General features: G+C 39.8%; 1 protein-coding gene across 6 annotated transcripts in view; it reads right to left on the minus strand.

Moving 5' to 3' along the window:
* Window positions 1-16,950, minus strand: part of PRDM16 (PR/SET domain 16) — a 909,210-nt gene that overhangs the window by 89,521 nt on the left and 802,739 nt on the right. For all 6 annotated transcript variants that reach the window (XM_082273292.1, XM_082273289.1, XM_082273288.1 and 3 more), the window contains one exon: window positions 15,081-15,183. In XM_082273292.1, the coding sequence (XP_082129418.1) occupies window positions 15,081-15,183 (103 nt within the window). The remainder of the gene's footprint in view (window positions 1-15,080; window positions 15,184-16,950) is intronic.

Consider the following 16,950-nt stretch of genomic DNA (forward strand, 5'->3'; position numbering starts at 1 on the left):
CCATTTGGTACGTGTAAACTTTGGACGACATTTCCTCCAATCCACTTTTCTGGGGGATTATCATCCCAAATACCTTTTATCCCCATTTTTTTTAAAGTGGTTGTAAACCTCAGACATGAAATATGAACAAAGCATATCCCTATATGTTTTGTACTTGTCTCTATTAAGAGCACTAAGTGTAATTTCTGTCTGCTGTTTCATTGTTCTGCTATCAGGATTAATCAGTTGTGACAAGTTTTGCTGCCATCAAGAGAAAAAAGATGACAGGGGAGGGATCTTCAGCTGACTGAGAGCCTCAGTTCTGTTCCTGTGTGCTGTGTGGAGGGGGGTGTGCCACTTCCCTCCAATCATCTCTCAGAGCTCTCCATACTGAGCTCTGCAAAGTGAAACATCAGCTCTCCACCCCCTTTTTTATGACAGCTCAGACAAGCTTTAAAATTCAGCACTTGCAGAGATAAGAAAGCTGCAGATAAACAGGTACAACTTACGTAGGAGGATTTGTTTCATCTCTGTGTATCACCTGAGGCCAGTCACTACACTGGGTTTATGTAAGGGTTTACATACCACTTTAAGCAACTACGCAGGGAAAAAGGTCAGCAATGGCTGCCTTTCTATTTCTCTTATGACCTTAAAGAGGAAGTAAAGTCTTGTATTATTTAATTGTACCTGCAGGTCAGCCTATAATAAGGCTTACCTTTAGGCACTGTGAACATCTCCTAAACGTGCACAGTTTAGGAGATATTCAGAGTGCATTCAGCCGATGATGTCATCATGACATGCTTATCATGCCGGACTTTCAGAGCCCGTGCCGTAAAACGGCGGCCACCACACGCATGCGCGGGAGTGACGTCATCATGGCTCCAGCCACTCACAGCGCCGGAGGCCACGAATCTAGAAGAAACTCCAGGGAAGATGTCAGCCGTCTCAGCGGTGTGTGGGTGCAGCTGTAAGGGCTTAGTTCTAAGGTAAGTATTTCATAACGAGCTAGTATGTGATGCACACTAGCTCTGTATGCCTTTGTCTTTCAGGTTTTTTTTTTTTTTCTCTCTTGGGGTTTACAACCTCTTTAATAAAATTGTATTCCTTTTTATAAAATTATGATCTGCATATATTTACATGAGTCACGTTGAATTGGATGTACTCAACTAAAGGACTAAAGGATTCGTCAACTTGGGTCCTTAAGCACTAGAATGAAGATGCAGACTGCGTGACATGGGTTTAATACGGCCACAGCAGCCAATTTATTAATCAAAGAATAAATAACATCACATTTACCATAACAATAAGTACAAAATTCAACAATGAACTTATAACAATGCCCAACAACAAGGGGTCTTTGGGTGTCCTTAAGGCACAATTTTAACCGTAATCGTCCATGTCCTCAGCTGCGCCCCAACCAATTAGAAGACTTTACGACCTCACACATACTTCCAATTTTTTCCCCCCCAGGGGACTAGCTCTTGGGAGAACGACCACAAACCAAATGGGGAGCTTCATACCCTAGATGGGCCCCCACCATTAGGTAAAATGTAAGTAATCACAGACCCCCCCCCCCCAAGACCCCCTGACCCGCCAACTGCTTTGACAAAACGCGCAACAGACATAATCATGTCTTTTATTTTATTTTTTTAATTATTCTGTAATTTTCTCTTTTTTTTTGTATAAACTCAATTCGATTCGAAAAACACAAAAATATTCCCACAACCCGTACTCCTCAGCAACCCTTAACAATAAGGGCGGGTGGGAAGGAAGTTACCTCTCCTTTGGACTGAACCCAAAACCACCTATCTGCATTGACCCTCACATCTGCTCCCTGCCCATCCAGCCTTTTCCTCCAATCAAGTAAGGACTACTCCCCTTGCAGCCCCTCTGACCTAGCTGACTCTTCCCGGACCCTGTTCCTCCTTAAGTCATGCTGCCCCTTTGTCCATTTTCTCCTCTGGGCCTCACTATACATATATATAAACATTTAGCACAACTTCAAAACCAGCTATCAGAACTTGGTTCCACTAGATGAACCAACTAATTGCCCCACTTCGACTTCTCCTGAATTCTTTGGACTGAACCCAAAACCACCTATCTGCATTGACCCTCACATCTGCTCCCTGCCCATCCAGCCTTTTCCTCCAATCAGGTAAGGACTACTCCCCTTGCCTTTATATAAACTCAATTAGAGTCGAAAACATAAAATTATTCTCACAACCCGTACTCCTCAGAAGCCCTTAACATAAGGGAAGGTGGGAGGGAAGTTATCTCTTCTCCTGAACTCTTTGGACTGAACCTAAAACCACCTATCTGCATTGACCCTCACTTCTGCTCCCTGTCCATCCAGCCTTTTCCTCCAATCAGGTAAGGCCCCTAAACAAGGGTCCACTGCCTTTTTTTATCCAGTCGGGCCAGATTGATTGGGAGTTAATTTCCCCAAGTGGCCCTCTCTCACCTACCACCCACCCACAGACCCTCTATCGAGCAGGTCAGTCCAGCACAGCCATCAACTTTAAAAAAAAAAAAAATTCAATCAGGTAAGGACTACTCCCCTTGCCACTCCTCTAACTTAGCTGACTCTTCCCTGACCCTGTTCCTCCTTAAATCATGCCGCCCCTTCGTCCATTTTCTCCTCCGGGCCTCACTATACGAATATAAACATTAGCACAACTTCAAAACCAGCTGTCAGAACTTGGTTCCACTAGATGAACCAACCAATTGCCCCACTTCCTCTTCTCCTGAATTCTTTGGACTGAACCCAAAACCACCTATCTGCATTGACCCTCACATCTGCTCCCTGCCCATCCAGCCTTTTCCCCCATTCAGGTAAGGACTACTCCCCTTGCCACCCCTCTGACCTAGCTGACTCTTCCCTGACGCTTTTCCTACTTAAGTCATGCCGCCCCTTCGTCCATTTTCTCCTCCGGGCCTCACTATACATATATATAAACATAAAGCACAACTTCAAAACCAGCTATCAGAACTTGGTTCCACTAGATGAACCAACTAATTGCCCCACTTCAACTTCTCCTGAATTCTTTGGACTGAACCCAAAACCACCTATCTGCATTGACCCTCACATCTGCTCCCTGCCCATCTAGCCTTTTCCTCCAATCAGGTAAGGACTACCCCCCTTGCCACCCCTCTGACCTAGATGACCCTTCCCTAAAGCTTTTCCTCCTTAAGTCATGCCGCCCCTTCGTCCATTTTCTCCTCCGGGCCTCACTATACATATATATAAACATTTAGCACAACTTCAAAACCAGCTATCAGAACTTGGTTCCACTAGATGAACCAACTAATTGCCCCACTTCGACTTCTCCTGAATTCTTTGGACTGAACCCAAAACCAACTATCTGCATTGACCCTCATATCTGCTCCCTGCCCATCCAGCCTTTTCCTCCAATCAGGTAAGGACTACTCCCCTTGCCACCCCTCTGACCTAGATGACCCTTCCCTGACGCTTTTCCTCCTTAAGTTATGCCGCCCCTTCGTCCATTTTCTCCTCCGGGCCTCACTATACATATATATAAACATTTAGCACAACTTCAAAACCAGCTATCAGAACTTGGTTCCACTAGATGAACCAACCAATTGCCCCACTTCCTCTTCTCCTGAATTCTTTGGACTGAACCCAAAACCACCTAGCTGCATTGACCCTCACATCTGCTCCCTGCCCATCCAGCCTTTTCCTCCAATCAGGTAAGGACTACTCCCCTTGCCACCCCTCTGACCTAGCTAACTCTTCCCTGACCCTGTTCCTCCTTAAGTCATGCCGCCCCTTTGTCCATTTTCTCCTCCGGGGCTCACTATACATATATATAAACATTTAGTACAACTTCAAAACCAGCTATCAGAACTTGTTTCCACTAGATGAATCAACTAATTTCCCCACTTCCTCTTCTCCTGAATTCTTTGGACTGAACCCAAAACCACCTATCTGCATTGACCCTCACATCTGCTCCCTGCCCATTCAGCCTTTACCTCCAATCAGGTAAGGACTACTCCCTTTGCCACCCCTCTGACCTTAGATGACCCTTCCCTGACGATTTTCCTCCTTAAGTCATGCCGCCCCTTCGTCCATTTTCTCCTCCGGGCCTCACTTTACATATATATAAACATTTAGCACAACTTCAAAACCAGCTATCAGAACTTGGTTCCACTAGATATACCAACTAATTGCCCCACTTCCTTGAGGACAGATTAAAAGGCTTGGAGATTAAAATGATGCAGTTGAAACACACTTCTCAAATTCTTACGTTCCTGGGTTTCATGCCATTACAATTAATTTTAAGGTACCCAAAGCCCATTCAGAAAGTGATTCTTTTCCAGCACAATGGAAACTTCAGACTAAAAAGGAGCAGGTTAGTCCTTAAATATCTTGAAAAAAAAGGTCTTGCCTGCAAAAGCCTTGTTTGTCAAATCTGTGGTTGCCACAACCTTCTATCTAAAGTTCCATCAGTAACACGCGGGACAATAGAGGAATGTTACTGCAAAAATAAATCGACTCCTAATAGCTTTCAGAAGAACCGAGGGGAAAGCAATTATATAGCATCTACATGCTAATCTTCCAGAATGGAGTCTCAGAGGAGTTCAAGAACCCTACTCAAAATTCCAACAGAGATAAGGGTCTAGTGCATTTGGCTTTGGTTGGCATAAAAGATTTTTTTTTTGGGATAATTATCTATGTGCTGAACATTTTTGCATTTGCTTTCATGTGCAATTCACAGTTTAACCGGGCAAAGACGTATTTATTTGTGGGGTAGAGAAAAAAAAAAAAAAAAAACACACCAATATGTTTGATGGTATTTTGTCCCTTCTACAATTAGGTGAAAACAAGCAAAATAATTCCTAATTTTTTTTTTTATGTTAAGCAGACATATTGGGGTTAATTTACAAAAACTGGAGAGTGCAAAAACTGGTGCAGCTTTGATTAGAAACCAATCAGCTTCCAGATTTTTTTTTGTCAAAGCTTAATTGACCAAGTTGAAGTTTGAAGCTGATTGATTACCATCAACCCCATTAGGTCTGTTTTAGTAAGTACTTTTAATAAAATCTGTTTTGGTCTTGAGCATATTACACATTTATAAAATAAATTATATTTTAAGACAGGACAGTGAGATAATATTTATAAAAAAAATAATTAAAAAAAGGAAATAAAAATGATAAAAAATTAAGTATTTTTTTCTCTTGTTTAATTCTTTATCCCTGGACATTCTACATCTGTTTTGGTCTTGAGTATTTTACACATTCGTAAAATAAATGATATTTTAAGACAGGGCAGGAGGTATTAGTTAATAAAAATGTATAATAAAAATAAATCATTTAAAAAAAATGAGGTATTCATCGCTTGTTTTTTTTCTTTATCCCTGGACATTCTACATCTAACCCTCAGAAATCCAAGTAAACCATACTGGGATTGATTTACTAAGAATGGAGAGTGCAAAATCTGGTGCAGCTCTTCATAGAAACCAATTAACTTCCAGGTTTTTTTTTTTTTTAAAGATGAGTTGGAAACTGATTGGCTACCATGCACAGTTGCACCAGATTTGGCACTCTCCAGTTTTAATAAATCAACCCCATTAGGTCTGTTTTTTAAGTACTTTTAATAAAATCTGTTTTGGTCTTGAGTATATTACACATTTATAAAATAAATTATATTTTAAGACAGGACAGTGAGATAATATTTTTAAAAATAATTAAAAAAAAGAAATAAAAATGATCAAAAATTAAGTATTTTTTCTCTTGTTTAATTCTTTATCCCTGGACATTCTACAACTAAACCCCCGGAAATCTAAGTAAGCCATACTGGGGTTTATTTACTAAAACTGGAGAGTGCAAAATCTGGTGCAGCTCTGCATAGAAACCAGTCAGCTTCCAGACTTTTTTTTGTCAAACCCTAATTGAACAAGCTGAAGTTTGAAGCTGATTGGCTACCGTCAACCCCATTAGGTCTGTTTTAGTAAGTACTTGAAGAAAAAAAAAAAATCTGTTTTGGTCTTGAGTATATTACACATTCATAAAATAAATTATATTTTAAGACAGGACAATGAGATAATATTTATTAAACATAATTAAAAAAAAAAGAAATAATAATGAATACAAATTAAGTATTTATGTCTTGTTTTATTCCTTTATCCCTGTATTTTCTTCAACTAACCCCTAGAAATCTGAGTAAACCATACTGGGGTTGATTTACTAAAACTGGAGAGTGCAAAATCTGGTGCAGCTCTGCATAGAAACTGATCAGCTTCCAGACTTTTTTTTGTGAAAGCTTATCTCGTATTTATCACTTGTTTTATTCCTTTATCCCTGGACATTCAAGGGCAGGCTGGATCTTCAAGGGGAAAGGAAAGAGGGTCATAATTAGGTTGCTCATCCATGTTTTTATGGACCGTGCTTTGTGCACTGGTCCAAATCATTTGGTGGAGGGGGATTATGGTGTGGGGTTGTTTTTCAGGGGTTGGGCTTGGCCCCTTTAGCTCAAGTGAGGGGGACTCTGCAGGCGTCAGCATACCAAGACATTTTGGACAATTTCATGCTCCCAACTTTGTGGGAAGAGTTTGGGGATGGCCCCTTCCTGTTTCAACATGACTGTGCACCAGTGCACAAAGCAAGGTCCATAAAGACATGGATGAGCGAGTTTAGGGTGGAGGAACTTGACTGGCCTGCACCGCGTCCTGACCCCAACCCAACAGAACACCTTTGGGATGAATTAGAGCAGAGAATGCGAACCAGGCCTTTTCGTCCAACATCAGTGCCTGACCCCACAAATGCACTTCTGAAAGAAGTCAAAGGTCAAAGAAAGGTCAAACATTCCCATAGACACACTCCTAAGCCTTGTGGACAGCCTTCCCAGAAGAGTTGAAACTGTTATAGCTGCAAAGGGTGGGCCAACTCAATATTGAACCCTACAGACTAAGTCTGGGATGCCATTAAAGTTAATGTGTGTGTAAAGGCAGGCGTCCCAATACTTGACAAAAAAGTGTAGTCGAGCAGGTCACAAGTTACCGATCAATGATTTTAATAAATGGGGTTAATTTACTGAGGCTGGTGCACACAGAATCTGGTGCAGCCATGCAAGGTAGCCAACCGGCTTCTAACCTCAACTTGTTCAATTAAGGTTTGGCAATAAAACCTGGAAGCTGATTGGTTTCTATGCAAAATTGAGCCTGATTTTGCACTCTCCGGCTTCAGTAAATAAACCCCAATGTACCTATCTGAGTAACAAAAATTAATTTTTTATCTCATTAGATATTTTGGTTCTAATTTTGCCCTTCGTGTTCTTCATCCTTGAAAATAGTTGCTCACGAATATCGGTGCTATTGAAAGCTGATGACATTATAAAGGCGCGATTGTGAAGAGTGGGATATTTTTCTTTGGAAAGATATAAAAGGCTAAAAGTCCAGTAAAGAGACACTGTCAAATTTATCTTCAGCCACATGTGTTTGCTGAGTGTAAACACATTTTTACAACCCCCCCCCCCCCAAAAAAAAAAAATCTACAATTTTAAATAAGTTTACGATTCTGTATTGGGCCGCATTCAGAGCCATCTTGAGCCACAAACAGCCTTTGGGCCACTCGTTGGACACCCTTGTTATAAAGGAAAGCCTGCCTGACAATAAGTTGACTAGCCTTAGGTCTTAAAACCAGCTGCTAAGTCAAACTTAGACCTTGGTTTTATTATTTAGCTTGCTCACATCTCCAACACTTTTTCCTGTCTCACCAACAAGGTTCTCAAAGCTCATTATTCACTCAATGGCTAGACTATTTTTTTTTTGCCCAAATAAGAACAAATACCATTAGCTTACACAACTTTGGGTATGAACAAACTGTGACCTCCACAGACTGAGGCAGGATATCTGACAATTGTGGTGCCTCCTAGAGCAGTTAGTAGATTTTGAAGTATATGGGGCCTGCCCAGAGATCCAAAACAATGTGGATTGACCAATCTGTGATAAGCCATTGGTGTTATTTTTTTCCAAACAATGAACCCAGAGTAACACATTCATATCAGAAGTCTCATTTTAGTGAGGTTGCTGTGCCCTATCCATTGTGTTACTTGTTAGTCCAAGTCAAGGTCTGGAACTCTATTGTGCACAGTACGTATATGTGTACCCTCAGAGCCTTAACCAGGGTCACACTGGCATCCTAAGAAACTCTATTTTTAGCATTCCCCATCTTTGTCTCAATTCTAATTCTGTACATTTGATGGGTTAGGTCCACTAAACTTTTTACAAAGTGTTTCCCATTGGTTTTTTAAATATCTTTGATGGATTTTTTTTTTAGCCTTGAATTGCACACAATCTAATACAGGTGAAGGACAATGGCATCCTAAGAAGCTCTATTGTTAACATTCTCCATCTTCGTAAATAGGGCCGATATTCTAATTCTGTACATTTGAATGGTTAGGTCAACTAAACTTTTTACAAAGTGTTTCCCATTGGTTTTTGCAATATCTTTGATGGAATTTTGTTAGCCTTGAATTGCACACAATCTAATACAGATGGAGGACAATGGCATCCTAAGAAGCTCTATTGTTAGAATTCTCTATCTTCGTAAATAGGGCCTCTATTCTAATTCTGTACATATTTGTTTGTGGTCGGTTCCCGTGTTTGCCCCCCCGGGGGGGGGGGGGCAACGCCTACCTTGTGGTCCAGGACCCACACTGTTGAACAGCCAACTGCATGCCTTTCAGGTGCGGTACCCATGACTAGACCTCTCCTTATGACCAACTGTTATGTTATGTAACATGATCTATGTCTACAGTATCTATGTGTAACGAATTTATGTCTTCCCTCACATATATATTGTATATTTTTCTTCTAGTAACTGTTCTGATGCTTGTATAACCCCTCCACTGCCCCTGAGGAAGCGGCTGTTGCCGTGAAACATGTCGGGCTACAGTTTTGGGCATCATCAATCTTCACACAGATACTAACCAGGGGATTCCACTTCTGGCTGGTAAAGGGTCTGTAGTTATTTTCTATCAGCCCCTGTGTAAGATACGACATGTACTGTCTGTATACAGTTTGCTATAATATGGCTTGTATTTCTTATGTTTTTAATCTTATGTTGTAATACTGTTTCGTTTTGCTGAAATACAGTATACATTTTATGCTCTTGTTACTTCAATAAAATTATATATTTTATATATTATCCTCAAGCATATTTGTCCAATGACGGCACCCTGATAGAAAGTCCCCCCCACGCGCCTCCTCTATGCTCTCTTTCTTTCTATTTATGCAACTGGGACGTGGTGCCTCCTTCCCTTGTTATACTTCTTGAGCTTGTCCTTTTCTTCAATTCTGTACATTTGACGGGCTAGGTCCACTAAACTTTTTACAAAGTGTTTCCCCTTGGTTTTTGCAATATCTTTGATGGATTTTTGTTAGCCTTGAATTGCACACAATCTAATACAGGTGAAGGACAATGGCATCCTAAGAAGCTCTATTGTTAACATTAGCCATCTTCGTAAGAAGGGCCTATATTCTAATTCTGTACATTTGAATGATTAGGTCAACTAAACCTTTTACAAAGTTTAGTTGACCTAACCATTCAAATGTACAGAATTTCGCATCAAAATCCCATTGGTTTTTGAAATATCTTTGATGGAATTGTGTTAGCCTTGAACTGCACACAATCTAATACAGATGAAGGACAATGGGAAAAATGTAAAAAAAAAAAAAAATCAATGGTTAACACGCCACTTGGTTTAAAAATTTTAGACCTGCATGGGAATTCATTTTTTTGTCATTATTGACACAGCTACTACCACATATTCTGAGGACTATTTGGTTGGTGGTCAGTTGTCTGTACATGCCACAGAGTGACGTATACTGAGTTTTAGAGCCAGTTCACATAGAGGCGACACGACTCCTCTCCTTACTACTTCGGGGGCGACTTGTGCATTACCGTGCACCACGACTTCGGAGCGACTTGCAGGGACTTCACATTATGGAAGTCTATGCAAGTCGCTCCGAGGTCGCCCCACAATAGTACAGGACCCTTTTTCTAAGTCGGAGCGACTTGTGTCGCTCCTATTAGAACCGGTCCTGTAGCGGTCAATGGACCGCGAGGGAGCGCGACTTGTCAGGCTGACAAGTCGCCTGACAAGTCGCGCTAGTGTGAATGGGCTCTAATCCCAACTACTTGACTTATTTTTAAACATCAGAAGCTGAATCTCAAGTCCATGTTCGGACTGCACAAACAGAACAGCCATAATTTCCCTGGTTGCAGAGTGCGTGTATTTGTGATTTGCCATTTTTATTAAAATAAATATAAAATCTTCAGTAATTTTTTTTCAGCAATTCCATTTCTTGCTCTCCATACGTAATGGAAAACCAAGCTATTGGCATCTTCTGATACTGGTGATAAATTAGATAATGATGATTTTGATTGGTGAAGGGGATATGGGGACATTACTCCAATTGCCCCAAGCAAAAAAAAAAAAATAGGTGACTCCCCCTTGTCCTTGGGTCTGGAATCTCCAGAATAAATCAATAAATAAATCTTAGAAAAATTCCTGAATTTTGGACTTCTCCAGACCATTGATAAAACTACTCTCTCTCTCTCTGCTCTCTCTCTTTCTCTCTCTCTCTCGCTCTCTCTCTCTCTCTCTCTCTCTCTCTCTCTCTCTCTCTATATATATATATATAGTATATATAAAAAATCATGTTAAATAATAGGATAATCCCTTTTAGAAAATTTGTTTTTATTTGTTTTATTCATAGTAGGTAAAATAAAAAAGGTACCATGGAATATGGGACATACTGGGCAGTGGGCAATCCCCTCTATGGTAATTGTTTATATTGCCACAAAAAAATATGATAATATGCAGGGTGCCTCAATTAAAGTGAAATATAACATATCAAATATGAAAAAAAACACATATGCATATGTAAATGAAAAAAGTCCAGATTAGGTCTTCCAAAACACAGCAGTGACACTTTGCAGAAAAAAAGGTGTTGAGTCCACTTTGACAATCACCACATGAGCCTTCACCAACCACAAGCAATGGGCTCTTACCAGAACACGAGGACTCCACTACGGAGACCCCTCTATGTTATATGGGGACATACTGGGCAATCCCCTCCATGGGATATGGGGACATACTGGGCAATTACCTCCATGGGATATGGGGACATACTGGGCGGGCAATCCCTTCCATGGGATATGGGGACATACTTGGCAATCCCCTCCATGGGATATGGGGACATACTGGGCAATTACCTCCATGGGATATAGGGACATACTGGGCAATCCCTTCCATGCAATATGGGGACATACTGGGCAATCCCTTCCATATGATATGGGGACATACTGGGCAATCCCCTCCATGGAATATGGGGATATACTGGGTAATCCCTTCCATGGGATATGGGGACATACTGGGCAATCCCCTCTATGGGATATGGGGACTTACTGGGCAATCCCTGCCATTTTATATCAAGACATCCTAGGCAATACCCCCCATGGGATATGGGGACATACTGGGCAATCTCCTCTATGGGATATGGGGACTTACTGGGCAATACCTGCCATTTTATATCAAGACATACTAGGCAATACCCCCCATGGGATATGGGGACATACTGGGCAATCCCCTCTATGGGATATGGGGACTTACTGGGCAATCCCTGCCATTTTATATCAAGACATCCTAGGCAATACCCCCCATGGGATATGGGGACATACTGGGCAATCTCCTCTATGGGATATGGGGACTTACTGGGCAATACCTGCCATTTTATATCAAGACATACTAGGCAATACCCCCCATGGGATATAGGGACATACTGGGCAATCCCTTCCATGTAATATGGGGACATATTGGGCAATCAATTAAGGGTTGGTAATCATAAAAACAATAAAAACCCCGGCTACAAAGCACCACTGGCCTGGCAAGTCTGCAGGGGTGTGTTCCAAAGGAACATCTCAGCTTGCTAACAGGAAGATGGAGGTACCAAATATGATTGCCAAGTGTTTCTTAATGAGGTGGGAATAAAAAGCGAGTACACATTGGTCTCTTTGACCAGTGTCACCGTCTGACACATTTCTCAGACAAGTATTTAGAACCAGCATGCAAAATTTGCCAGCGGCGGCCCTGGGCAGGGTGGCCATTAAGACTTGAATAAATTTCCCTACACATGAAGCACTTAGGGAAGACACCGGGCTTGAGTAAAGTCTTTAGCACATGAAAAATAAGAGTGCAGCTGTAGTTTCTTTTCTAAATTCAATGTATCTGATGAATATCAAACAACAACACCCTACAGATAGAGCAGTACAACAATACACAAGGGAATTCAAACCCAAATTCCCAAGAAGATGGACAACACTTATACAAGTTGCGATATGCGGAGGAAAAAATAAGAAATATAATTCCACAATTCATGAATAATAATTGATAAAAATGACACACCAGCGGTAAACATAAGCCATTTCTTGTAAGACTACTTTTTTGGGAATTATTTTTTTGGGTTATTTGACAAAAGACTGTTCAGATACCATGTATGATTCATTAAAGTTGAGAATCTTCATGCAATGCGTTGTGGGAATATTCACCTCAATTGTCCAACGTGTGAAAAGCAAATTCCTTCTTGTGTATTTCATCTGCACATGATTGAGTATTCAAAGTGAACAGAAATTTACTTTTCATGTGATTGGATAAGTGAATATTTACACAACGTATTGAATGAAGATTCTCAACTTTAAATCATCATCAATGTCTGGAAGTTTCTCAACAATAAATCAACACCGATGTCTAGATTTCAGTGTTAGGGGCAAAACTGTAAACAACGACTATAAGAGTTGATCACACCTGAGCGTTTTTCAGCTCCTAAAACGCTCATCTGTGAAAATCCAAAACACCCAACAATCAAAATCCCATTCATTTCAATGGCCCCTGTTCACATCTGAGTGCATTGTCCCCTGGAGCAAAATGCCTGAAGCTCAAAAAAGTACAGAAGTTTCTTTTTGGGCTGATGAAGAGCTTTTCTGGTCCCGTAGGAATTAATTAAAACACCTTTATGGGCGTTTTATGGGCGTTTCACTGGCATTTTTTCTCTTCATTTCTCTCTTCTCTTCAGAATTTCTCAAAACACCTGCAAAAAACGCCCCAAAAAAACGCTCATAGAAAGCTCACAAAACGCCCAAAAAACGCCAGAGAAACGCCCAAGAAACGCTTGAAAAAATGCCCAAAAAAAAAAACCCGCCTGAAAACGATACGCTCAGGTGGGAATGGAGCCTTACTAAAGACTAATAGACTGTGCACTTTGTGCAAGTGCAGTTGCGCTTTGCAAGGGCATTTGCTCAAGGCTTAGTAAATGAGGTGAGGTTTCACTTTGAAAGACAACCCAATCACATAAAAATAAATAAAAAATAAATAAAAAACAACATTTCTGTTTGCACATGATTGGATAAAGGAAGTCAGCAGAGCTTCCCCCCCCCCCCCCCATTTACTATGCTCTGAGGCAAATGCCATTGCAGAGTGCAATTGTACTTATTTTTGAGTCTATTTGCCTTTAGTAAATCAGCCTCTTGGTCTCTTGAATTTAAGGGATGATAAACTGTACAGCAGCCTTTCTCGAACTTTTTTTTTCAATGAGGAACCCTTTAAATACCTTTCCAGTCCAAGGGAACCCCTGCTACTATTACTAAAGCCACAACTCACACTACAATCGCTTTCACTGGAGGAACGATCCTCACACTTCATTTGGAGGAATCCCCTCTTATAGATACCTAAAAAGATCATTGTTGTCAGCTGTTACTCATCTGCGAGGCAAAAATTGTTTATTGCTCATGGAACTCCTAGCAGCCTCTGGAGGAACTCTAGTTGAAAGGCTGCTGTACATTATATAGAGAGCAGGGTTTCTCAACCAGGGTTCCATGGAATCCTAGAGATTCTCCAGAGGTTTCTAGGGGTTCCTTGGGCAATGAGCAATTTCTGCCCTTCAGATAAGATCCCACTGACACCATTGATCTATTGAGCTATCTGTAAAGCCCCGTACATACGAGTAGAAATTCGGCCGGGAAATTTCGTCCGACGACCGATCTGCCGATTTTCGGCTTGTTAGTATGATGCTTCCGACAACCGACTCTGACTTTTCGGCCGAAAAAAATCCTGGTGTGCAGGCTATATAATTTTTGTCGACCGTCAAAACACGTCCAATTTTCCTCTCATTAGTACAGATTTCGATGGGGAAAAATCTTATGAGTAAGACTAGGCATGCTCAGAGATGAAAGAACACATAGAAAGCAATCCAACACATGACATCACTTCTGAAGTAGAATTCTGTCATACGGGAAAATTCGTGCGCAGTCTAGAGCACATTCCAACCAACAGACAGCACTCTGGACAAAAGACGGACGATCGGTCGGCGGAAATTCGTTGCGTGTGTATGAGGCTTAAGAAGGTAATCCTTCCCAAAGACCACAAGTGTAAGGACTATTCATCCCACTGACCACCACACTAATGTATCATGAGTTCTAGATATAGTCATTTTTAGCAGGGGTTCCCTGAGATCGGAATATTATATTAAGGGTTCCTCTGTGTTGAAAAGGTTAAGAATGACTGATATACTGTAGATATACATGTGGAAGACAGCAAATAAGCAATATCAATGATACACCAAGCATCAGCCCTTCAATGCCTACAAATGTCTAGGCAAGTCACAACTCACAAGGAACTTTCACATGGGTGGTAAAGGTGTTGGCAATACTATTTGATTAACCTGGAAATATTTTAGGAGGTCCACTTCATAAGCATATGCCGACCACTTAATCAGAGGTTGATGGATCAAAGTCAAATGTAAAAACAATAAAAACACAAACCCCAACATGAGGACTAATGTTGTTTTTGATGTGTAGAGAGAATCCAACTAGCTATTTAATTTGATAGCCATATTTGCCGATGGCATAAAAATTGTAAGTGATCAGTAAATATTGGTCAATTGATGATGACTACTAGCAAGCGCGTAAACAGTGGAACGTGGGATTGGTGTTTCCTGTCACATTTTTGTATTTCTGTTACTAAATACAAATGGTCGTATAAAGTCTTGTCATTTTTATTGCCAGACTGTGAACAAAAGGCTTACCCTCTAGATTTGGTGGCATGCTTCCAAGGGAAAAATTCCCCTCCTTCATATAAACCAACAATTCTTCTCCAGGCTCAATGTCTTTGATAACGTTATAGAAAAGCTGTAACAAAATAAAAAGATACATAGGAATTAGGTTTGGTGATGGGTTCTTCCATAAGCTCGATGTCATAAGATATCTACACAGTTTTGGTTACTCTATCTTTGGTGACCCTCGAGAGTTTTCTTTTGTTCTTATTCAATATTGTGAATAGCAGGGCCAAGTTAGGTTAGCACTTCCAATAGGGAACCGTCAACAAATTCATGTAAAATCAATACTTTATAGATTGCTCTATTTTCATTCCAAAAATATATAAGGTATATATATAAATTAGGTTTGGTGATGAAGGCTTCCATAGGCTCTATGTCATAAGGTGTCTACACAGTTTTGGTTACTTTTATCCTTTGTGCCCCTTAAAAGATTTCTGTTGTTTTTACTCATTATTTTGTACAGCAGGACCAAGTTAGGTCAGCACTTACAATGGGTAATCATCAAAAGGTTCATGTCAAATCAATGCTTTATTTTCATTCCAAATATATATAAATATATATATATATATATATATATATATATATATATATATATATATATATATATTTTTTTTTTTTTATAAAAATTAGGTTTGGTGATGAAGGCTTCCACAGGCTCTATGTCAGAAGGTATCTACACAGTTTTGGCTACTCTATCCTTGGTGACCCTCAAGAGTTTTCTTTTGTTTTTATTCAATATTGTGAATAGCAGGATCAAGTTAGGTCAGCACTTACAATGGGGAATCATCAAAAAGTTCATGTCAAATCAATGCTTTATTGATTGCTTTTCTTTCATTCCAAATATTTACATAAAAAATTAAAATTTAGGATTGGTTATGGGTGCTTCCACAGGCTCTATGTCAGAAGGTATATACACAGTTTTGGTTACTCTATCTTTGGTGACCCTCAAGGGTTTTCTTTTGTTTTTACTCTGTTTTTTTAAATGCAGCACCAAGTTAGGCCTGCAATTACAATGAGGAATCATCAATAAATTCATCTCAAATCAATGCTTTATTGATTTTTTTTTTTATTCCAAATATATATACATAGAAATTAGGACTGGAGATGGGTGCTTCCATAGGCTTTCATAAGTTATCTACACAGTTTTGGTTCCTCTATCCTTGGTGACCCTTAAGTGATTCATTTTTTTTTGTTTTTACTCAATATGTTGAATAGCAGGACTAGATAAAGTTAGCACTTACTATGGGGAATTATCAAAACATGTATGTCAAATCAATGCTTTATTGATTGCCTTATTTTAATTTCCACTATATACATAAAAATTAGGTTTAGCGATGAAGGCTTCCATAGGCTCTATGTCATAAGGTGTCTACACAGTTTTAGTTACTTCTATCCTTTGTGCCCCTCTAAGGAGTTCTGTAGCTTTTACTCATTATTGTGTACAGCAGGACCAAGTTAGGTTAGCACCTCCAATAGGGAACCATCAACAAATTCATGTAAAATCAATACTTTATAGATTTCTCTATTTTCATTCCAAATATATATATAAAAATTAGGTTCGGTGATGAAGGCTTCCATAGGCTCTATGTCAGAAGGTATCTACACAGTTTTGGTTACTCTGTCCTTGGTGAACCATTATCAAATTCATGTAAAATCAATGCTTTATCGATTGCTTTATTTTCATTCCAAATATATATATATATATATATATATATATATATATATATATATATATATATATATATATATATATATATATTTATTAAAATTAGGTTTGGTGATGAAGGCTTCCATAGGCTCTATGTCAGAAGGTATCTACACAGTTTTGGTTACTCTGTCC

Source organism: Pelophylax lessonae (assembly GCF_965119305.1).
Source record: "Pelophylax lessonae genome assembly, chromosome: 12".
Taxonomy (NCBI): Eukaryota; Metazoa; Chordata; class Amphibia; order Anura; family Ranidae; genus Pelophylax; species Pelophylax lessonae.